The sequence below is a fragment of the Pogona vitticeps genome, chromosome 6 (genome assembly GCF_051106095.1).
Source record: "Pogona vitticeps strain Pit_001003342236 chromosome 6, PviZW2.1, whole genome shotgun sequence".
Classification (NCBI taxonomy): Eukaryota; Metazoa; Chordata; class Lepidosauria; order Squamata; family Agamidae; genus Pogona; species Pogona vitticeps.
This window is the reverse complement of record NC_135788.1, coordinates 61,949,088-61,972,838: the sequence shown is the minus strand read 5'-3', so window position 1 is coordinate 61,972,838 and position 23,751 is coordinate 61,949,088. Positions and strand designations below refer to the sequence as shown.

The following is a 23,751-nucleotide window of genomic DNA, read 5'->3' as shown; positions in this document are numbered from 1 at the left end:
AAGAAGAAGAATGCTATATTACGGTCAAAGACCGGTAAAACCAAATCAATATAAAATAGATACATATAATTATAGTTTCGTAAAGTCAGTCAGGGTAATAAAATTCCATTAAAACAACCCCTTATTTCCAGTTAATAAGATCATATCTCCTTAATACAGTGGTGCCTCGCTTTACAATTGCCCCATTTAACGATGAAACCGCAAAATGAAGTTTCCTACGGGGGAATTTCGCTTTGCGATGATCGGTTCCCTGCTTCGGGAACCAATTCTTCACAAAACGATGATTTTCCAACAGCTGATTGGCAGTTTCAAAATGGCCACCGGGTAAACAAAGAGGCCCCCCACGGTTTTCTAGGACGGATTCCTTGCTGCACAGGCAGCGAAAATGGCCGCCCTATGGAGGATCTTCGCTGGACGGTGAGTTTAGAGCCCTTTGGAATGCATTAAACGGGTTTTAATGCATTTCAGTGGTTTTTTTTCTTTTCACATTACGATGTTTTTGTTCTACAGCGATTTCGTTGGAACAAATTAATATCATAATGCGAGGCACCACTGTATAGGTAAAACCTCAGCCAGTGTTATATTAAAAACATTATATTATCCATCTAAAATCACCTACCCAAACATCTGATTACGAATAACCATTGCTGCAGCACAGAATTTTGCCACTTGTCTCAAAATATAAGGGGTATTGTCAGAGAGTAGCAACTGGACAAAATCCTCCTCTGATCTCCCAGGAGATTTACAGATAATAGGTGATAAAAGCCATACGAACATCCCAATAGCAAATACAGAAAAGAAGAACATGACCAACTGATTCAACTTTATCACTGTTACAAGGGCAGAGACAATCTGATGTAGGCAAACCTCGAAATCTTCCCTCCAGAAGCTTAGAAGGAAATACATTGAGCCTAGCTACAGTAAAAGCCCTTGCGTGAGACCCATTGCTATTAAGTATACTGGGGGGGGGGAGCCAATTTTCGATATCTCTTCAGTTATATGCTTCTTCCACTCCGACTGAAAGGAATCTAGTAGGATCAGTGGGGCCAAGCCTTCTAATGAAAAAATCAGTTGAAGCCAGTATTTCATCATAAGGACTTTAGCCCGTGCTTTAATGAATATTAATTAACCCAACCTCTAAGCAAAGAGCCGCATTGGAAGTACAAGGTGGAACTCCAAAAATGGCTCCAAAAATGGCTCTCGCAAATTTGGTCTGAACAATCTCCAGAGGTTGTAGATTAGCGTAAGTGAATAGTTGAGAGCCATGAAGCATTTGTGAAATAATCCTGGCCTTAAAAACTTGTATTGCCAATGGTACATGTTTACCGTCATCAGTATGGAAAAATCTTGTTAGTGCCCCAGTACAGTGGTGCCTCACAAGATGAATTTAATTCGTTCCACGGTTAATGTTGTCTTGCGAAAAATTTATCTTGTGAAACACATTTCCCCATTTGGGAAACTCCCTTTCTTTTTTGGGGGTGGGGGGACTCTCACTGCGAAGAGTGAGGTTCGCAGCTTGGGAATACATCTGGACCCGGCGCTCACCATGGAAACTCAGGTGGCATCAGTGCTCCATACCACCTATTTCCATCTTTAGCAAATTGCCCGGCTGCATCCCTTTCTATGACTGTGAGTGACAGGAGTGACATGGGGCAATCGTAACAACGTCTGTTACCAATCTTACATTTTGTCTCATATGTTTTTGTGGTAAGAGTCCTGTTTGATCTTCCCCAATCCATTCCTTTAATACCCTCTTGAATCTCTCTGCTAATACTTGAGCAAATATTTTGAATCTACATTTAACATTGATATGGGTCTATAATTTTTTGGATCCTTTGTGTGTCTATTTTCTTTGGGGATGATTATGATGTTAGCTTCTCTCCATGTTTCTGGGTATCCTTCCAGTAAAATTTGATTTATTGTTTCTTTTAAGCATCAATTCCTCTGATAATTTTTGATAATACAGTGGTGCCTTGACTTACGAACGCCCTGACCTGCGAACGTTTTGAGTTATGAACAGCTCCAGCCGCAAGATTTTGCTTTGACTTGTGGCTGGAACTTTGACCTGCGAACAGAAAAAGGAAGGGAAAAGGCAGGAAATTTAAAAAAACCCTTAACTGTTGGTGGTGAAGAGGCTGCTTCTTTGTAGCTCTTTCGCCCCAACAGTTAGGGAAAGGGAGGCTTAGCCTCCCAGGCTTCCAGCGCCACTGCTGTCACCGCGTTCGGAGGTCTCCTGGGGCCTCCTTGCCACCATGGGAGACCTCTCAGTGGTCCCCCGCCGCAGCGATCACTGCCTTCGGAGGCCTCCCAGGGCTTCCCCACCACCATGGGAGACCTCCTGGGGCTTTCCCACTGCCACTAATTGCCAGTTTCAGGCTTTCCCTGGGGATAGACTGGGCCTACCAGGAGACGCCCCCCCCCCGGTAGACCTACCAGGGGAGGGCTTCCCCTGGTAGGCCCGGTCTACCCTCAGGAAAGCCTGAAGGCAGCGATTGGCAGTGGTGGCGGACCCCCGGGAGGTCTCCCATGGTGGTGGGGAATCCCTGGGAGACCTCCAAAGGTGGCGCTCGGTGGTGGCGGGGACCCCTGGGAGGCTTTGGACTGGTAAGGTGCTGCTTTTTTTCTTTTAAAAAAGTTATTCTAGGTGGTTTTTTTGGGGCTGGGGGGTATGTTTCTGTGCTTTGTTGTTCTTTTTTGGTGATTTTACTTACTTACTTACTTACTTACTTACTTACTTACTTACTTACTTACTTACTTACTTACTTACTTACTTACTTACTTACCTACCTACCTACCTACCTACCTACCTACCTACCTACCTATCTATCTATCTATCTATCTATCTATCTATCTATCTATCTATCTATCTATCTATCTATCTATCTATCTATCTATCTATCTATCTATCTATCTATCTATCTATCTATCTATCTATCTATCTATCTATCTATCTATTTATGCAGTCCCAGTGTGAGACTTGCAGTGTTTTATTTTTTTATTTATTTTGGTATTTTCTTCTTCAGCCGGAACTGATCAATTGATTTTCAGTGCATTCCTATGGGAAATGGTGCTTTGACTTATGGCCACCATTCCAATATGGATTAAGTTCGTAAGTCAAGGCACCACTGAATGGTGTGGAAAAGCCATCTGGGCCTGGTGTTGTTCCCTGGTTTTTTTTTTTATTGCCTCTTGTACTTCCATTGTCGATATTGGTGCATTTAATCTAATTCTCTGGTCATCATTTAGTTTATGTAAATCTTGACTTTTTAAATACATTTGATAATCTTTTTTTCCTTAAATTCTTTTCTTTAAAAAGTTCCTCATAGTATTTTTCAGATATATCCCTTATATTCTTTGGGTAGGTATCACGTATCACATCTTTCATAATTTTAAGTTCTAATGCTATACTATCGGATTCTGCTATTTTATCCTCCAAATCTAGCATTCCTGTTTCAAGGATTTTATTTTTGCTTTTCAGTTCCATAATTTCTTTGTCTTTTTTGATATATTCTTGATACAATTTTGTTTCCTCTAAAGTAAATTTTTTTAGTATTATTTTATTTTCTTCTTGTTCTTCAGCCTGTTTTAGTCTGTTTGATATGTCTTCCATTCCTCCTACCAAAAGATTGATAGCTGCCCTTTGCTGGGACTTCTCATCTTCTACGTTTCCTTCCTTGCAGTAAATTCCTACTGTTTTCATTATTATTTCTGGTATATGCCTATCTCCATTTAGTCCTCTAGACATGAATTGTTCAGCTTTTTAATAACTCTCCTCCATCCTCATGTCCTCAATACTACTTATCTTCAATTTATGCAGCCAATCCTTAGCCTCCTCTTTTAAATTTGAATTCAACTTATCTCTCATTTTTACCATCTCATCCTTGTTTATTTGAAAGGCATTCCCATACAGCAGCCCTACTTCTTTAGGTGCCTTGTTTTTTTCTTTTAAACAATGCCATATTGTCACACTGTCACACTCTGCCACTCATAACATTTCTGTGCTTTCTTCATATGCTAGCACTTTTTGTGAAAAATCATAGACGTGGCCTTTGGACACACTGTATATTTTGCACAAAAAGCTTGGATTTTATTTCAATGCAAAATACTCTCAACAACAGTTGCTAGTATATTTTGAGGGATACCTTGATGTGTTGAGGCACCATTATTGTTGAGGGTGAGAAAAAATTGAGAATTGAAATCCTCAAAGTAAGTGTTGCTTCTGCTCCCTGACACTGAAACTGCCTGCGATTGTTCTAATATGTACATATATTAGAGAATTGCCAGTGGTTGCAGCTCTATAAAGCAAAAGAACTGTGACCTAACACTGCCAAAATTTTTAGCTGCTTGACTTAGCCAAAGGAAAAATATCTTCATCAAACTCTGAGCATCTCCCAGGCTTTGGAAGAACTCCAGAGTGTCAGATAATCCTGGTGCTGATGTCAAAGCTCTTTCCACAGTTCTGGTGGTATAGCTGCCAGCTGTCTAAGGAAAAGGTTTATAAACTATTAGATGATTATCACTAAAATGGAGTGTTAATTCCTTATTCATGTCCCAGTCTACTGTTAATAATGTGCAAGTCTTGGTTTCTAGAATGCTGTCTTTGTTGGTCAGATTTCAATAGCAGACTCAAGCAGACTAACACTGTTTGATGTCTGCTGATGCCACTGATACATGAAAACAGCTCCTAGAACTGATGTGTATTAATAAAGCATACATTTGAATTGAATTATCTTCTGTGTTGCATATTCCTTCATCTCTCCTGTAGGACAATGTTTCCAAAACTGTTCAGTATCACATCTCTTTTTTGATCTTTGAGAAGCAGTCATGCCTCCCTGCCTCTTTTTTTATCATCATCCAGCCCTTTAAACAAAACATTCAGTTCAAATGAATTTTTTTACACTTGGTAAAAATAATTGTATATTAGAAATGTGCACAAGTGCATTAGCACGTGGACAAGTAGTTGCACATTTGTCACGATAAGTTGATAGAAGTGTAATTTCTTTAAGAAACAGCTGAGGTTGGAACCAAATTTAATATGAATGATACATACATAAAACGTGGCTACAAAACGGCATATGCTATTTTAGGCTGCGTTGACTATATAGTAAACAGGCTGTATAGTCTCCAAATCTTAAGAGGTGCTAATTCCCCTCTATTTGGCACTAGTTAGGCCTCATCTTGAGTACTGTGGCTAGTTCTGGACACCACATTTCAAGAAGGATGCCAACAAATTGGAGCAGGTTCAGAGGAGGGCAATAAGGATGATCAGGGGGCTGGAAACCAAACCTTATGAGGAAAGGCTGAAAGATATGGGCATGTATAGCCTTGGGAAAAGAAGACTGAGAATAAATATGATAGCATCTTTCAAATACTTGAAAGGCTGTCATACAGATGATTGTTCTCAATCATCTCAGAGTGCAACAATGGGCTTAAGTTACAGGAAGCCAGATTTCAGTTGAATATTAGAAAAAACTTCCTGTTTGAGCAGTACGGCAATGGGATCATTTACCTTGAGAGGTGGTGAGTGCTCCAACACTGGAGGCATTCAAGAGAAATTTAGACAACCACCGGACAGATATCTTTTGATTTGTGTTCCTGGACTGAGCAGGGGGTTGGACTCGATGGTCGTATAGGCCCCTTCCAGCTTCATGATTTAAGTACAGTGGTGCCCCGCTTATGGTGCCCCGCTTAACAGGCGCCCCATTTAACGACGAAATCGCATAGCGATGAAGATTTTGCGATTGCAAAAGCGATCGCACTGCGATGTTTTAAATGGGGGAAAATTGCTTTGCGATGATCAGTACCCTGTTTTGCTTACCGATCATTGCAAAGCGATGATTTTTTAACAGCTGATCGGTGGTTCCAAAATGGCAACCGGGTTAAAAAAATGGCCACCCGCTGTTTTCTGGGACGGATTCCTCGCTTACCGGGCAGTGAAAATGGCCACCGTATGGAGGATTTTCGCTTAAAGGTGAGTCTGAAGCCCATAGGAACGCATTGAAGGGGTTTTAATTCATTCCTATGGGCTTTTTAATATCGCATAGCGACGAAATCGCTTTGCAGCGATTTTTGCTGCACCGATTATCGTCGCTATGCAAGGCACCACTGTATTTCAATCTCACATTCCCCTTGGAATTTCCTTATGTCTTTCCCTGAGGGGACATGCCCCCAGTCTGGCAAACTAGTACACTAGAAGAATGAGTTAAATTAGACATAATGGTAAAACCTCATCTGTTTAAATCTGAGCCTGCCCTAATTACATAAGGAGAAAGCAGTGGATGTATGAATTAAAGAGCAAAAAGAATGCAGGGGAGAAAGAATGCATATAGGTATGAAATTAACTTGTCAGTGTTAAACATTAGAAAGAAGGGATTTAATCTGTACTGTTAACATTTATGCATAAAAATGTTTAATTAATTGAATTAGTTTATTAATTCATTCTTTAAGTCATTAGTATAAAAATAAACAGGTTTTATAGAGAATACAGATTGTCTCCATTTATCATTAGCTCCTTCAAAAGTACTTTTTTCCACTTTAGAATTAGCTTTCCCCTGAATGGAAACAAAAAAATCATCATACAACTGGCTAGGTGAGGATGGTAGTTAATTTAACATGTGTTAAGACCATCAGCTCAGGAAAGCCTGTGTGTTCTAAAACTCAGGATCTTATTTCTTCATTGGCAGAGAAAGACTGCTGCACACTTTCACGTCTATAGGGCAAATAATTTTGTTCACAACTTTTCACGTCTTCAGCAGAACAGTTTAGAAGTTTTAGCTGAAAGTAGGATTTTAACAAAATATTCTTGGTGCTCTTCACTGTACCATCCCACAGTGCATACAGGTCACAGCAACCAATTCCTATAATCATGATCACCCAAATGTTACATGGGACATTAACTGAACTGAACATTACTGGCTTCCAAACTGCAATGTATATTTTAGTCTGTATTAAAGTGTGCATTTGTGTGGAGGTGCCATTCCCAAGGTTGCTAAGCTATTGGCTTAATCTACAGTAGAGGGCAAACCTCCTGGATGATGTCATAGCTGCTTCTGAGGGGCATGACTGCCCACCATTCTTCTTCCTTCTCATAGGTGCTATAGAGCTTGCTTAAAGAGCCTTTCCTTAGGCCAATTATAATGCCCTGATGTAACCATTGTCCTGTCTGAACTCTGTAACCTATCTGTATTCTGTCCACTATCTGTGAGCTTGTAAGGTTAATAAAATCACAGTCCTCCTGGGGGCAGGGCAGAATGCATTGGGAACCCATTCTGTGTTATTCTGCCTCTTCTACTAGTCACCCACCAGGAGCACTGCTGGCAGATATCCCTGTGTGTGTGGCTGACTTCTTTAACTTCTAAGAGACTATTTGCTATCCTAATCATCTGGTGATCATCACAAAGCCCATCAGCCTTCTCATTTTGTGACTCCAACACATTTGGACCAAAACCATCAAACAGAGGATGTGATGATTTGCATGGCCCCTTCCCTAAATATTTTTGTAGACACTGAAGTAGCTGGTTTATGTAGAGGACAGTGTTGGGGGGGGGGGGTGCTGTGTCCTCTGGAGAGGAGTCTATAATTTTAACTTTTCCAATCCTTTTGAGAGACCTGAGAACGTCTGTACTTTCAGATAAACTTTCTCCAGTGTTCTGCTAAGGAGTTTTATTTGAAAGTGGTCCAAGAATCTTTGATTCCTTGAAAATCAAGGCTCCCAATTGTGTTGTCCCTGCTGTAAAGTAATATTTCCTAGAAGCCATGCCCATTGTCTTAAGTTAGCTAGGGCTTTTAGGGTTGTAGCCCAACAAAAAACCTCACATCTGAAATACAAAGGTGGGGAATCAGTTGTGTATAGCTAATTCTACTGTGGGGATGATAATTGTGGACTGTATAGTAGTGATGTTAATGGTAAGTATGAAAAAAAAGGCAAGGGCAAAAAAAGTATGTTAGAACTCTTCAAAAATTATATTTTTACAGACACACCTTTATTCCACAGGGAAACTTATCAAAACAATAAACATGACTTATTCGCTATCTGTTTATCTTTATAATAATCCAGTAATGAAGGAAACGCTGGGGAAAGAATGGTGTCTACCTATTATATTTGATGTGTGTACAATCTATACTAAAAGATTAGCTGGAGTCTCTAAATAGTAGTAGTACAGGAAACACGGTCTTCATTTCAAACTGTTTTTATTTGTTCTCAGTAATGTCAGCACATTGGCAGGTATGATAACATCAGCATGTGGGTTATGATCCTGTTTGTTTGGTATGCAAAGCCCATGCACATTGAGCAGAATATACAGTAATTACCACCTCTCTATTGTTCCTTTCAGCTCATTAAAATGACAGCCTGAAGAAGAAGTACCGTAACTGTTCTATCTGAGTAGTGTCTCCATGCGAGCCAGAATCCAGCTTCTTGCTCACATGGAGAAACTTTTCAGACAGAGCAGCCCTTCTATTCAGACTTTGCTTTTGTATATTGAATACGAAGTTTCAACACGAAGAGCTAGCATGCTCCAGTTAACATGTGTGGGCTCCATTCACTTAGATAATAAGTCAATATGACTAAAATAATCTGTGATTCGGCAGTGTCACCTGAAGAGAGAAAAAGTAAATGAAGACAACTGTAACAAAATGTTGCCATAGTAGCAACAAGACAGGAGAACAGCTGTAGAAAAGATAGCTATAGAAAAGATAGGACTAAACATTTTTACAGGTTACCATTCCCAAAAGTACTTCTTTCATTTTGAAATAGGAAGAAAAGCAGGCAGCTCCTGTTCTCAGCTTCATAACCCAGTTATACAGAGAGGCAGCTTGCCAGCCTGTAGTGAGTCATGACTAGAGCCTGCAGGTGGGAACTGCTGAGAAGTATAGGGGTGAGGTACGCCTTAGACCACAAGCTGTCACTGCTTCCATGCCTCATTTTTTCATGGTGTATGAGAACAGGCTGAAAATGTATTGATTCTCTCAAATACTTACAATTGATTCACAAATATTTTAATAATTGGGTTTTAGAATTTTGTTCTTAGAGGTATTTTACCTTTTAATTAATTTTGCCTCTGATTGGGAGTTTTCTAGATGGAAAGGTGTATAATACTTGATTTAAAAAGCTAAATAAAACTGATTGTCCATTTTAATTTTAAAATGTGCGTTTCAAAATGTTTAGGAGAGCTCTCCTCCTTTCCAAGCTATGTCTGACTGGTGCATGTTTTGCCTTTCCCTTTTTTTCAAAATAAAGGTATCAAAATATTCAGAGGACTATTGCTACAGAGAGGACTGAGGAGGACACTGTCATCAGCAATAGGATAGAGAGGCTCCCCCCTGGAGGAGGCAGTGATTCTGAGGCAGATCCTTCACAGCCAAATTCAGGTAAAACACTGGTCTCTCTGATAACTCATTTCTTCTGAGATCTAAGTTCCTATTCAGTCATACTGTAAAAGTGTGTGATCCACATGCAGTGCATGAATGTGCTAGCCCCACCCGCTCTTGTCATTTTCAGTAGTCTGAAGACTATTGTATCTTGGTTACCTGTGCAGATGAAGCAAAACCCTAGGGGAGGGGGATGGAAAATCAGGATTCTGTCTCATGTTGAGAAACTACCAAGGAGCCTCCCTCATTTCAGACAGTCACTTTCAAGTGCAGAAAGTGACGGTGGAGGGGTGGGATAGAGCACTCCTCTCATAGCTTGTGGATTACACACCAATATGGCATGCATGACCAGGGGTCTAGGCTCCAGTGTCATGGGGGCTCCACCTGTAGTCCAAAGTATTCCAGCCCAAACAGTTCATTAGCCCTGTAAGACTTCAGCCAATTACCACATGCCACCATGGTAAGAAATTTTCTACCTATGAATATCCCACAGCCTATCCACACTGTTGCAAAATAAATCCTCTGAGGAAGAAAGTATATGTGTATATGTTGCTATCACCCTTTCCCCCTGAAAATAAGACCTAGCCTGAAAATAAGCCCTAGTATGATTTTTAAGGATGCTCGTAATATAAGACTTACCCCAAAAATAAACCACATTAAGTGAAACCCTGCCCTTCACCATTGTGCAGCATTGTGCAGCAACCAGAAGAAATGATATGACTGATGATATGACACACACACACTTTATATTCCCCCCCCACATCCCTTTAGTTCTTTTCTGTATAGTCCCTTAACTTTGCAACTATGTTATGAGAAGTATAGCATTTTCCATAAATCCAGATTGCCAAAGTTTTTTTAAAATGTGTTTTTGCTTGGATGGTTGGTTGATTTTTTTTATTTCACAAGAAAGTTGATTCACTACAGCTGTGAAAAGTGCAAAATATTTCTGAGTCAAAAATAAACAACACCAGATAGATAGCTTTGGCATATACGAACATATGCTTAATATTGTTTGGACTGTGAAAAGTCACCAGTGGCATGATACCACCCCAATACCTGCCTCATATCTACATCACTTTATGAAACTTCCTTTCCTGTTTTTTACGCTTTTTTGGGTAATTTGGGTACATGCAATGGGCTGTGAAATCATTGGTCTGTGTGTAATGACTGGTAGCAGCAAGGCTGTGCTCCAGAAACAATCTGATACAATTCTGTAAGCTTTATTTTGAGTTTATTTTACTTATATTACATCTTTCTGAAATCTCTGCATTCCACACATTGGTGGTGTTTTGTTGCTGTTGCTGCTGCTGCTTCTGTTCTTGTTATGTACCATCAAGTAAAAATTGACTTATAGTGACTCTAATGGGGTTTTCAAGGTAAGTGAAGCATTTTAGTTTCACCAGTTTTACTCTCCAAGTAAATTTCCCTGGCACAATCAGGGAATCAAACCCATGTCTCCTGAGTCCTAGTCCAACTCTCCCCACTAAACCACACTGGGTACTCCCCCTTACAACATGGGAACAGGATATTACACTCTTGATATTGAAAAGAGATGTGTAGATTTAATGAACAAGGACTAAATTGCAGTGAGGGCCCATTTAGCACCCTTCAGAAGGAACTGTATTTAAAAATATTCTCTGGGATTTTAAAAAACTATTCTCTGGGAGTCTAAAAAACTACTGACTAGTTCAGAAGGAAAATTAACACTCCTTGATGTAGTTCAATGTGTAAGGATATGAACAAATCTTTTAGCAACTTACAATGATCCCTTAAATATATAAATGAATTTTATTGTTGTTGCTTTCTTTCATAACAGTAGGTTTGTGCCTACATATCTGATTTGTGAGTTCACTAAAATTAGCTTGGGGGAGAGTATTCCTTTTTTTAAAAAAATAATCTTTCCATGGTTTGAATTATGTGTCAGTTTTTCTGAAAGAACTAGCTGCAGTTCTCTGCATCTTGAAAATTCAAGTTGGAATCCTATAGTAAAATAAAAAATCATAGATTTAAGATGTTGCTTGGGCTGTAATTCCCATGCTCCCGGTGTTACTATTTAATCTTTAAATAAGGTGGCTTACATCTGGAGCTGATTAACAATGAGTCACTGAAGACCTTAGAAACGTTACCAGAGATGGGAACAAACTGTAGTTTGGCAGTCGAGCATGATTTGGCAGTTCGGCCACACAGCTATTCCATGGGCACCCTGGCTTCCCAACCCTGCTTCCTTAGGCAAATACCCTCTCAGAGGCAGTGATGCAGTTTCTGAGCCCCACCTCCTCCAGGCACTGCCTCTCAGTGGGCACCCGCCAGAGTAGGCAGGGCTGGGAAGCTACATTGATGCCTCTGAGTGGGCACCTACCAGTGGAAGCAGGGTTGAGAAACCAGGGTGGCCACAGAAGTGCTGTATTGATGTCAGAGATTACACTCGCAATTTAAATGGTGTTTATTTAAACTGTTGCATTTCCAAGACACTCACAAACCACTATGTTTTCATAATGAACTAAAAACTCTGTGTCATGCCCAAGAATACAATATTTTGAGTTTCTAATTTTTGTTATGTAACCACCTTTTTTTGGTTAATATTTCTAAGCTACATAGTGCTAGAATGCTGTTGGTTTCTTTAAAAAAATGTAATTGTCCTACTGCTGTTTTCGATGACTAAATGATACAACACTCTAGTAGACTGGAAAATGTTTTAAAAGTTTGGAATGCAGGACACAGCAATTGGATACGATACCATTGTAATTGGCATTCAGACAGGTGACAATTCAGTAAAAACCTATGCCAGTGGAGACATTCGCATATGTCAAACCACTTGAAATTGAATCACTGTGACATCTGAGTTAATGTAATCAACTCTATGCTGGAAGAGTAAAATACATTGCTTCCACTCAAAAAAAACATGATTCCCTCCCAAAACAATCTGTGTTTCCATGTGTGTCATGTATTCAATTTTTAAAAAATTAATTTAAAACACTCAAAACCTGATTCAAATATAGGTTGGTTGGTTTTTTAACTAATAACTGCACACTAGGACTATCAAAGAAAAGAGGAATTGGAACAAAATATGTTGTAGTGCAAGTATTCCTTTGCTGTGTTTTACATAGACATCATTTTACTTTCAGATGTTAGAAGAGAAGTACCAGTTTCACCTGTGAATTCTCAAAAAATCACTTTGTTGCTGCAATCTCCAGCTGTAAAGTTCATCACCAACCCAGAGTTTTTCACAGTGCTGCATGCAAACTATGTAAGTGCTCATGTCTCAGCTGCCCTGCAGGCTGGTGATCAACTTAGGTAGCATCAAGGTGGTAATTCTGTTCTTACTCAAAGACAATCGACAACTTCATTGTAGTGATCATTTATAAGAACACTTATTTGTTGGTTGGTTGGTTGGTTGTACTAAGAATTGGTGCATTTCCTTTTGTTCTGAATCAGGGCCATCTGACTCATTCCACCTCCTCTTCTCCCCTGGTTAGGTGTGGGAAGACATTGGGCTGGGGTTGTTTTTTGAAAAAATGAGATGAACATGAGAAGGTTCTAGTTATACATTCTTTAATTCTGGACTTATATAGACATTCCAGGTAGAAAAAATGACTGTCAAAATGATAAATTCAACCTCACCTGAATGATCAAACAGGGGAAACTCGGCTTCACAACCTCCATGCCACCTGGCTGAGTAATCTGTTGACTGAGGGGTATTGGCTGATTTGAGAATGTAGAACATGAAACTATGCCCATTTTCAGAACATATGTCTGCTCCTCCAACAAATTTAATCACTCCCATTCTAGATTATGTATTTATCATTTCCAGGCAATTTCAGAAGATGTGACATAATGATATGTGTTTGGAAATTCCTATCATCTGTCTTATTAGACCTGGATCTATCTTACTCTCCTTGCATAAATTTTTGGACAACAAAGATTTATTAATTACATCTTTTTAACATGAAGCAAAGCAGAGAGGACTGGTACATCCACTGGTGGAAAAAGTACAAATGGGAGACTGAGTCTCAAGATGTATAGCAATGTTGGCAATGCAGACTTTATTCTTATCTAAAAAGCTCAGGTTCCACGTGTTTAGGCAGTGGCCTTCAGGAGCTAAGCATAAAATAAAAATATATAATAACTTAGAAACAGCTGGCTTGGGATAGTTACAGCTCTTTTTACAGTTAACAATATAAAATATTAATCAATAGCAACATAACAAGACCTGTAAACTTCAATATAGCTTAATGGCAGCATATAAGATACATATCAAGCTTTTAGAACTTTTGCTTCTTGTTTGGTCTATCCCAACTTCAACTTCAATCCAAAATACCAATACAGAAAGGACTGTATCTATTTTCAGCTGGCAGATGAGTCAAGGACAGTGTGAGGCAGTGGGGGTTGTGCAATAGTACGGACAAGAAATTTATTTCTTCATTTAGTCCAAAGGGGCTAGAGTGTTCAACCTTAATATCTAGTCAATTCTCCTTCTCAGTAAGGACCTCTCAACAGAAACCATATCCACAACCCAGAATATTAAATATCTTATTGTATGGTTAAATTCTGTGAAGTGGTTGACAGTCTTCTATTTCTTTAATTACTCAGATGTTCTCCTATCCTTGTCTTAAGAAGTCCAGAGGTCTTCCCTATACAGTATAGAGTTTGTTGCAAGGACAGCTTATGGCCTAGATTACCCCCTTAGTATTGCAGTTGGTAAATTAGGTAACAGCCTATTCTCCATATTATGTTACCCAGGCTTCGTGCCCTGGAAAGGACACTCCAGCTTCGCATACAGCGTCGAAACGCTAGACGCTGTTCTAAGTCCTCCATACAGAGCACCTTATCATAGTCTCTCGAGACTGAAGGATGCCTATGCTACATGATAACTTGCCATTCTATGGGTTTTTAAGTTCCGTCATATGACATGTATATAGGTGTGTAGGAGTATATAAGAATGATTTGAGATATGTTATCTGCATAATAGAATATTCCAACCGATCATATTCTGTCTAATACTAGCCAATGGGTGTTTGAAGGGGTTCATTGCCAGACAGAAGAAGAAGTGACAGTTAGGATGTAGCTTATTCTGCTTGTATTGTCGAAGGCTTTCATAGCCAGGACCCAATGGTTGTTGTGGGTTTTCTGGGCTGTTTGGCATGGCCAAACAGCCTGAAAAACCCACAACAACCATCTTATTCTGCTTATTCTGCTTGTTCCGTTTGTCTGTTAGCATGAGATTTTTTGGTTGAGAAGTCCCCCCCCCCCCAGTTATGCTGCCTACTATTAATATGTTCCAAAAGGAAGCTATTATGAAACTGTTATAAGTCCGTCAGGGACAAATCTATACCAAGTAAAAATATTTAAGTACTGATCATTTATTTTTCAACATGTTATTGAGGCAACATTCTTAAAGTTTTATCATGACTAAATGAATATTTAGTGGCATCTGTGTAATGGAATCAGCTCTCAGAAGAGCTACGCCTGGTCCCCCTTTCTGTATTCATTTAGTTAAAAAATCTACTATTCAGATGGGCCTTTCACATTGACCCCAGTTGAATGCCTCACCCTCAGTCTTGCCTCTCTTTGAAAATTGGTTGCACAATTGTTTAAGTTTTTAGACCATATTTTTATTATTTATGTTATATTTACTTCTGTGTAGTTTGTTTTAACTATCTGTCAACTGCTCAGAATAGTGTTTCAGCATGGGGTTCCACAGGGGTCGATTATCTCCCCAATGTTGTTTAACATCTATATGAGGCCGCTGGGTGGGGTCATTAGGGGATGTGGGGCTTCGTGTCATCAATATGCCGATGACACCCAGCTCTATATCTCCTTTTCACCAACTGCAGGTGATGCTGTCCTTTCCTTTCAGCGTTGCTTGGGGGCCGTACTGCAATGGATGCAGGAGAACGGACTGAGGCTGAATCTGGATAAGACGGAAGTTCTGAGGGTGGGTGCCCCCGTGGTAGGTGGCTTGGGTGGCTCTCTCACATTTGGGGGGACCACCTTGGCCGCGAAGAGTGGGGTCCGCAGCCTCGGCATATATTTGGACCCGACGCTCACCATGGAAACTCAGGTGGCGTCGGTAGTCCGCACCGCATTTTTCCATCTTTGGCGGATTGCCCGGCTGCGACCCTATCTTGACATGGGGGCGCTCACTACCTTGGTGCATGCGCTCGTAATCTCAAGATTAGATCACTGTAACGCACTCTACATGGGGCTGCCTTTGAGGCTGACACGGAAACTTCAGGTGGTGCAGAATGCAGCGGCCAGGCTCCTTACAGGACTGAGAAAATATCAACACATCTCTCTAATGCTGCCCGCATTGCATTGGCTGCCCATCTGTTTCCGTGTCAACTTCAAAGTTTTAATGCTTACTTATAAGGCCCTAAACGGTTTAGGACCTCGATATTTGGCGGAACGCCTCCTCCCACCAAGGTCTACCCGGATCACCCACGCGAGTCAGGAGGTGAGGCTGAGGAGCCTGACACCGAGAGAGGCCCGGAAGGAGAAGACACGAAACCGGGCCTTCTCGGTGGTGGCTCCTCGCCTCTGGAACAATCTCCCTCCGGCGATTCGCGCAGCCCCCACGCTGGGCACCTTTAAAACCCAATTAAAAACATGGCTGTTTATTCAGGCCTTCCCTCCAGCCAACTCTTGATTTTTTTCTTACTTTTCCTTTTTATCTTTACTGCTGTTCTTGTTTGATTATTATGTATTTTTATTATTTGATTTTATATTTGGAAGCCGCCTAGAGTGGTCCGGTGGGCCAGATAGGCGGGGTATAAATTAATTAAATAAATAAATAAATATAATCAAAGTAATAAATAAATAAATAAATTGCAACTGGTAGCATCTACAAGTTCATATATGTATACCAAAGGAGAAGCTATTCATGATGTGTGGCTTTTTATTTTCATGCTTAACCCACTGTATGTGTAAATTATCAGAAACTTCACATTCTTGAAGAGAGGCATTCCTCACTGCCTTTGCTCATTCTGCTTGTCCTGTCCTTCACTGGCTGTTTTGACAAGCCAGGATAGGAAAGGGTTCAGCATGTACCGGTAAGTGGAGGCTGTCACGTCTTCAAAGATCCTGTCTACATCCTAAGGCTGCACAAGCTGAAACATAGACATTATTACTGGGCAAAGAGGAGCCAAAGTTACCTCCATTGGGACTGCTTCAAACACAACATCCAAGTTGAAAGGGATTCAAGCAATGTTTTCTACAAAGTGCCTTGCAAATAATATCCTGTAGGCTTTTCAATGATCCGTATTTTTCAGCTGGAGGCCAATCCATTATAGGCCCTTGACCACTCAAAACAAAACCAGTAGCTTTTCATATTTGCAACTTGTATACTTCTAATTTCTCTGAGCTGGGACATTCCTAACACACAGTGGCTGTAAAACAATTAATTCTCGATAATAACCCACCAGTCCCAAACTGATGTATTTTATCACTTTCTCCACAAAAGGAGAATTAAGGTTCTAGAGGGTATATATTGTTATAGATGAGAATTGTGGCACTTAGAAATACAAATCTCCCATAGGGAGGGGGCAAGAATAAAAAGAAGGAAAATTTTACTCTGGGGGGGGGGGATTGTGAGTCATGGCAGAAATGAACTTGAAGACGCACATGCAGCCCATGACTTAATTATTCCCATCCTGCCCTAGATAAGCTGATTATAATATGCACCAAAATAATGTGCAATGTGCTGGGATGAGCAATCAGAATTTTCATTGTAGACCTGTTGGTATGGAGAGATTTCTCAGGAAGTCAGATGTCTGAAAACCAGACCGTTAGAGGATCAAGAAAGTGTATATAAATCTTCATCCCTACTGATCTGACAAATACGTAATTCTTGCTTATAATTTGCTAAATAGAAACTGCACAGATTTCTGGGAGAAAAGTGAATGTAAGCTTTCTCAGAAGAGGTCTTTACAATGCCTCATGGAGGTTGTTCCCTAGGATCTGATGACTTTGCAGCTAAGGGATTTGAAATCTATCCAGAAAAGAAAAATAAATCGTAAGATTCACCCGAATATAACTTTCTAACCCTTGTGTGGCTTTTAACTTGTACTAGTAAGTCTTGCATCAAAGGGAGTGTCAATTAAGTTGAACAGAGCAACACTTTTTCTTTTATAACAATGATTGTGGATTCTGCCAAAGGGAATCAAAATGACCTGTTGGAACATCTGTTAAAGCAGTCATACAAATTCCCCTTATATAAAAATAATATAGCACATAAATTTGGGCTTAATGTGGTTAATATTTTAACTGCAAACTCCAATTAAAATTTAAAAGCATTAGTTATGGCCATAAATGTGAGTTGGAAAATATTATCCACCAGCTGGAGCTGAAATGAAAAACAGATCTCTTATTTCCTTGAAGGCTTTAAAAAAACTGTGAAATTCTTGGTCTGTTTAAAGGTCACAGAGGGCTATTAAAACGGCCACTTCAGTTGGTAGTGGAAGAACTGAGCTTGTACGAGTACCATGCAAGCATTGACAACCCCATGCTTCTACAAGTCTAAGCTAAATGCAGATTGGTCGTAACACCCTTCCCACATATTTCCAGAATATAGTATTATAGGTTGTGTGTGATCATAAATATACTGCCAGTTGCAAGTACATTTTACAACTGCTTTGAGACTTTAGGGCACTGTGGGAGCATCTTTTGTAGGTCTGTATCCTGTGTCAACTCAATGATATTTGTAAATACCACACTGATACCAGAGGCCATTTACAGATGCTGTCCCCTTGCTTTGGGACCCTGTGTAGAGCACACAATGAAAAAACACTGTGCAGTTCAGTAACTAGTGGTGGCTGGAGGGTGTTTAGTTTGCCAGGTTCTGAAGCCACAAGGTTGAAATAAAAGAATTTTCAGTGTAACCCTTGAAGCACTAGTAAATGGTTTACATTTGAGAAAATAAGGCAAACATGCTTTGAAGTACTATCAGAAATTCAGAGATCTTCTTTTCATGAGCCGCAATGATCCCTAGGAAATGCAAGAGAAATCAGTAACGCAAACCTCTAAGTAATAACCATTGTAGAATGTAGCTTGTGTTTCGTGTCCTTTGTTATCTATAGATGTGACTGTCAAGATCTTTACATGCTCACTGAAGCTTAGATTGATATTAGACATGCAATCTAATTAAAATACTTCCTGCAAGACATTTTAAAACAGCTTCTTGTGCCCCCTTCAGTAGATGTTCAGCTATTACAGTGACCTCTGCTGCCTTCATAATATAATGGCTGAAATCCTGTTGCTTAGTATTGTAAATCACGGTAGCATAGGCTTATTGACTCAGTGGAGATTTTGTGAGTCAATGTCTTTGTATGTTCCATTGATTCAGATCAGCCTGCTCTGGTTGCAACTTACTACGCTGAGCAATGGGATTATTGCTCAGCCATTTTGGCCACACTTAGATTTTCCATAGAACTAAGGAAGCTAGCACTTCATGAGAAAAAAGTATCTGGTTAGCTTTACCTCATTGTTGTGACCCATGGTGTAGTATTTTGCATTTTTCCTCTAAAGAGACCATGGCTAGTGCAGAAATCTGGATGACTGGCACTGTTAGAAGCAATTAGGAGGGGAGGTTTAGAAAGGGTTAAACCCTCTGGTATCATAGCTCTGATCTTTACTCCCCTTCCCCCTGCAGTTGCTTTTGTTGTTACACCTTTACTGCCACATCCCTTTGGGTCTGCAACTAAATTGAAAGTACCCTCTCTGTAAACTGTTGGCCAGATCCAGTTCTAGCAGCTCACAGCTCTAGTAGATTCGTATTGCTTGCTTTCCTATTTCATACAAGAAGATTCTTTTGTATGTACCACCCAGACACCACTCAGACACCTTCTGTAAAATATAAGGTTGACTGATTATGTAAGCTTCATTTTTCCTTTCTGCTCTTTATATCCAGAGTGCCTATCGAGTTTTCACCAACAGCACCTGTTTGAAGCATATGATTCTGAAGATCCGAAGAGACGCTCGGAATTTTGAGCGATATCAGCACAACAGGGACCTGGTAAATTTCATCAACATGTTTGCTGACACACGGCTAGAACTTCCACGAGGCTGGGAGATCAAGACTGACCAGCAAGGCAAGGTATAGGAACTAATCAGGGTAGGGGAACTTTGATGGATTTGGGGGGCATTTTTCTGCCACCAGGAATCTCCTGGGACTGTATAGACCTAAACGATAACCAACACTTGCGAAAAAATTAAATTGGAAGTGGCTGGAAGTCTACCTGCAGTTTTGAAAAAAATGTGGGTTTTTGGAGGATTCCTTTTTACTTTTTTAAATGTGAATCAGCATTCCTGAAGTTTTCTGGGAAGTGGGATTCACTTTTTTTGCCAAATAAAGTGGCCATCCCAAGAACAAGTGAAAGCAATACTGAGTTCCATGTAAACATACACTATTTGTTGCATATTAAGTAGGGAGTGGATTAAAATGTATTAGATTTAAAAGCTTACTTTATCCTAAGCTGGCTTCTTCTGGTGTAGCATTTTATTTATGTTAAGGTATTATCCTCATTATTTTTGCTGCACCTCAGTATATGAGCAGGACTGGGAAAGTATGGCACTCCTGAAGTTGTTGAACTATACCTTCTCACCGTTGTCTCTGTTGTCTCAAGGTACTGGAAACTGCAGCCCAACAACATCATGAAGGCCATATGTGCCTCACCCTAATCTACAAGCAAGCAAGCAGCTAACAAGTTTCATGAAAGCAGATTAATTTGTATCACAGTATCTGACTGAAGAGTCAGATTAGAGTTAGCAGCTTTATAGGATCCTCTAAAATTCTTTCAGCCATATTCTTTACTCTTGTAGCTTTTTCATTATTTCAGTTTGTTTTCATCTTTTTATTGTTATTATTATTATTTCAGTCCTTCTTTGTTGACCACAACAGCCGTGCTACAACTTTCATTGATCCAAGGATCCCACTTCAGAATGGCCGCCTACCCAATCATCTGACTCACAGACAGCATCTTCAACGACTCCGAAGTTACAGTGCTGGAGAGGTACATTTTGCTATTCTACCTAATTAATTAGACTTGCAGAATAAAGGTGCACATCCACAACAAAGGGTTTTCTTCATATCTACTTTACATGTTTTATGAATTAGAATAAGTGAGACCAACATTGTGACGGATGCAGTGCTGTAGTATGGTATGATATGACATGTTATGATATGATCATAGCATATCATACCAGTCAAAATCTGTTGATTAGTTATGCCTGAAACAAAACAGTATAATTTGCAATGTGTTCTCACAGGCAATTAACAAATTCCCTGCTATCTGCATTTGAGTGAGAAAATCTAAGCAGGGATTCCTTAACTGCCCAAGAGAACACACTGCTGTTTAAGCTATTTGCCAAACTGAACAGCAGAATTGTGGCCGATGTATTATATTATATTAGGCATACAGGGCCTGAAATGTGGGAGGTAAGATTATGATGAAGCATTAAGATATGGTCCCTTGCCTATAAAAACAAAAGAAAAAGAAAGAATAAAGACAAAAAACATTGTGGCACCTTAAAGACTAACTGCTATATTTTTATGTGAACTTTTGTGGATAAGTCCACTTCTTCAAACATAAGAGTGGGACTACATGGTAAATATCTATACATTTATATGTTGTGTGTTCTGTGCCGTCAAGTCAGAACTGACTTATAGTGACCCCGACAGGCCTTTCAAGGTAAGTGAGACATTTAAGAGTGGTTTTACCAGTTCCACTCCCCCAGTGAGTTTGCATGGCTGAACGGGGATTCAAACCCTGTTCTTCAAAGTCGTAGTTCATCACTCTATCCACTACATCAGGGTTGCCAACCCCCAGTCCGCAGCCCAGTGCCAGACATGGATCTCTACCCCCCCGCCCACCTTCTCCCCTTCCAAAACACACACACACACAGACACACAGACACACACCGAATCGCCTGGCTATCCATTCCCTGGCGTGAACCCCATTGCCACCTTCTCCCCTTCCGAAACATACACACACACACACACCAATCGCCTGGCTTTCCGTGCCCTTCTGTGCCGTCCTGGTTGCCTGCCTGGAGGCGTCAGGCAGGGTGCTGGGGAAGTTTGTGGTTTTGCCCAACTCTCCACAGAGACTGCTCCGCAGAAGGAGGGAGCAGAACCCCCTGTCCTTGCCCTTGCTTTTGTTGCAGGGCAACGCCCACACCCAGTCCTTATGGAGCACCCCGGGAGCGGCAGCGGTGGCGTCAATAACAGCCATACCATGCTGGCCAGCAGGCAAGAAGGAGTGACTGGCTGCTGCAAGTGCAACGGCCAGGGGCGGTGGGGAGGCAGGCAGTTGCCCCATCTTGTGCCAGTGCTCTCTGTGGGCCATCTACAGGTGGCACTGGGGTGCGGAGCCCCGAAGCCGGAGCCCTGCTGTGCCTGGTGTGTGCTTGTGGGACCGAAGGAGCCCAGCTCGCCACCACCAACTTTGGCGAGTTGGACTTTGGTTAGACAGCTGTGCTGGATGCCTTTTATGATGCCAGTGAGAAGTGGTCTTGTCAGGACGGAGGGTACAAACAAGGGCCCAAGTCGCTTTCACTCCCCGAGTCCTGTTGAGCCGCCGGACATTTTGTTGCTTATTTGGAGGGGACTGCTTGAAATGGAGAAGTGGCATTTTATATGTGCACATGAGCCCATTTAATTAGCTGGTTTTCCCTCCTAATCTTCTACCCCTGCTTCTCTTTCTTGATGCAAAACAAGACCTTTCTAGGGTCTAAACACAACTAAATGACTAAACAACAACAACAACAAAGATAGGTGATGTAGCCCTCCAGGTAGTGTTGGAGTGCAGTTCCTATCAGTCATAACTAGTTGCCTGGTCAACAGACAAGGGCTGATGGGACTTGTAGCCCATCAGGATCTGCAGTCAGTCAGTGAAAAGCAGGCATAGCACAGCTGTTTAGGTCTCTGGTTGCCAAGCCAGAAGTTGAGAGTTTGATTGCTCATTGTGCCTTCTTGACAAGGGCTGGACTCTATGATCCATAAGGTCCCTTCCTGCTCTGCAGTTCAAAGATGCCGATGATTAAATGTAAGTACTTGTGATTTACTTAAATGATCAGTGTGATCATAGCCATACAATAAAAGTCAGAACAGAGATGGACCAGAGCAGAGTGTCTTCCTTAGGGTGAAGAATGCAAATATGCAACCAAAACTTAAAATGAACAGTGAGAATGAACATTCCACAGTGCTATGTATTCTTGGTTCTACTGGGAGGAAAGGAAGCAGTGACTTCTAATCCAGGCAGCTGTTTAAAAAGTGGAATCATTTGAAACATGGATGTATCGTAGGATGCTAAGAAGTTCTTAAATCAAGAAGTGACCAGTGAAGAAGTACTGAAGAAATTGAATAAAGATTTAAAAATGATTAAACATATAGAAGGGTAAAATGTTTTGGTCATCTAAGGAGAAATTAAAAGTAAATATTTTTACAATGGATCATTTACAGTAAAATAAATATGCAAAGAAATACTGAAAGATTAAGGACTCATAAGCTGAAACCTTTTGAGATTGTTCTGCATGCAATGCAACATCATTTAGAGCTGCTGACAGTAGAGTCATGATGATGCCTAGCATCCAACAGGGGAGGTTGTACAAAGGAACAAGAGGAATATCTGAGGGTCAAAACAGTGCTTGTTCCTAAGCAATGGGCTGAGTGGAAAAAGAAATCCCTTACTGATATTTCTCTACTCTGTATAATTAATAACTACATGCTATCAACTAAATTCTAACTTACAGTGACCTTTCCAGGATTTTCTAGGTATGACTAATCAGAAGTAATTTACACTCCTTTCCTCCGGGGGCTTTCTTAGATATTGTAACTTGTTTGAGACTACAGAGTAGCTCTTCTCTTGGGGGACAAAGTGGGGAATTGAACTCTCAACCTTTGGTTCATCAGTGAGGTACCCAGCTCATTGAGCTATCCAGCTACCTTTTAGAGCAGCTTAGCAGTAACAAGACAAGGTATTAATTTCTCTCTCTTAAATATGGTGTTTCTAGGCTATGAGATAGAAGAAACTGTGAGAAAATAGGGTAGGGTTACAAATGAGAGACCTCAACACTGGCCTCTCCTTAGTAAAACTGAATGTTCGAGGCAGAATGAATTCACAATAAAAAACTAATCTGGAAGCATTCTTCCATTCATGTAGAACTTGACACTGGTGCAGTTGTGTGTGCATGTTCTAAAAACATGTGAAGGTATTGATTTTTAATGCATCTTTGATAATTCTCCTTCCAAGGCAAGTATTTTGTAAAACTAATAGGTCCAGATTGTATCCCAGACAGCATGGCTAGTATTTAGGAATGATGGAGATTGTAGTCTGAAATGTCTGGAGGGGCATCAGGTTGCCTGCTTCTGTTCTTAATGAGGACTTA

General features: G+C 40.5%; 1 protein-coding gene across 15 annotated transcripts in view; it reads left to right on the top strand.

Moving 5' to 3' along the window:
- HECW1 (HECT, C2 and WW domain containing E3 ubiquitin protein ligase 1) overlaps positions 1-23,751 on the top strand; it is a 400,600-nt gene that overhangs the window by 303,637 nt on the left and 73,212 nt on the right. For all 15 annotated transcript variants that reach the window (XM_078377440.1, XM_073002583.2, XM_073002582.2 and 12 more), the window contains 4 exons: positions 9,239-9,369; positions 12,495-12,616; positions 19,274-19,459; positions 20,241-20,375. In XM_078377440.1, coding sequence (XP_078233566.1) covers positions 9,239-9,369; positions 12,495-12,616; positions 19,274-19,459; positions 20,241-20,375 — 574 coding nt within the window. The remainder of the gene's footprint in view (positions 1-9,238; positions 9,370-12,494; positions 12,617-19,273; positions 19,460-20,240; positions 20,376-23,751) is intronic.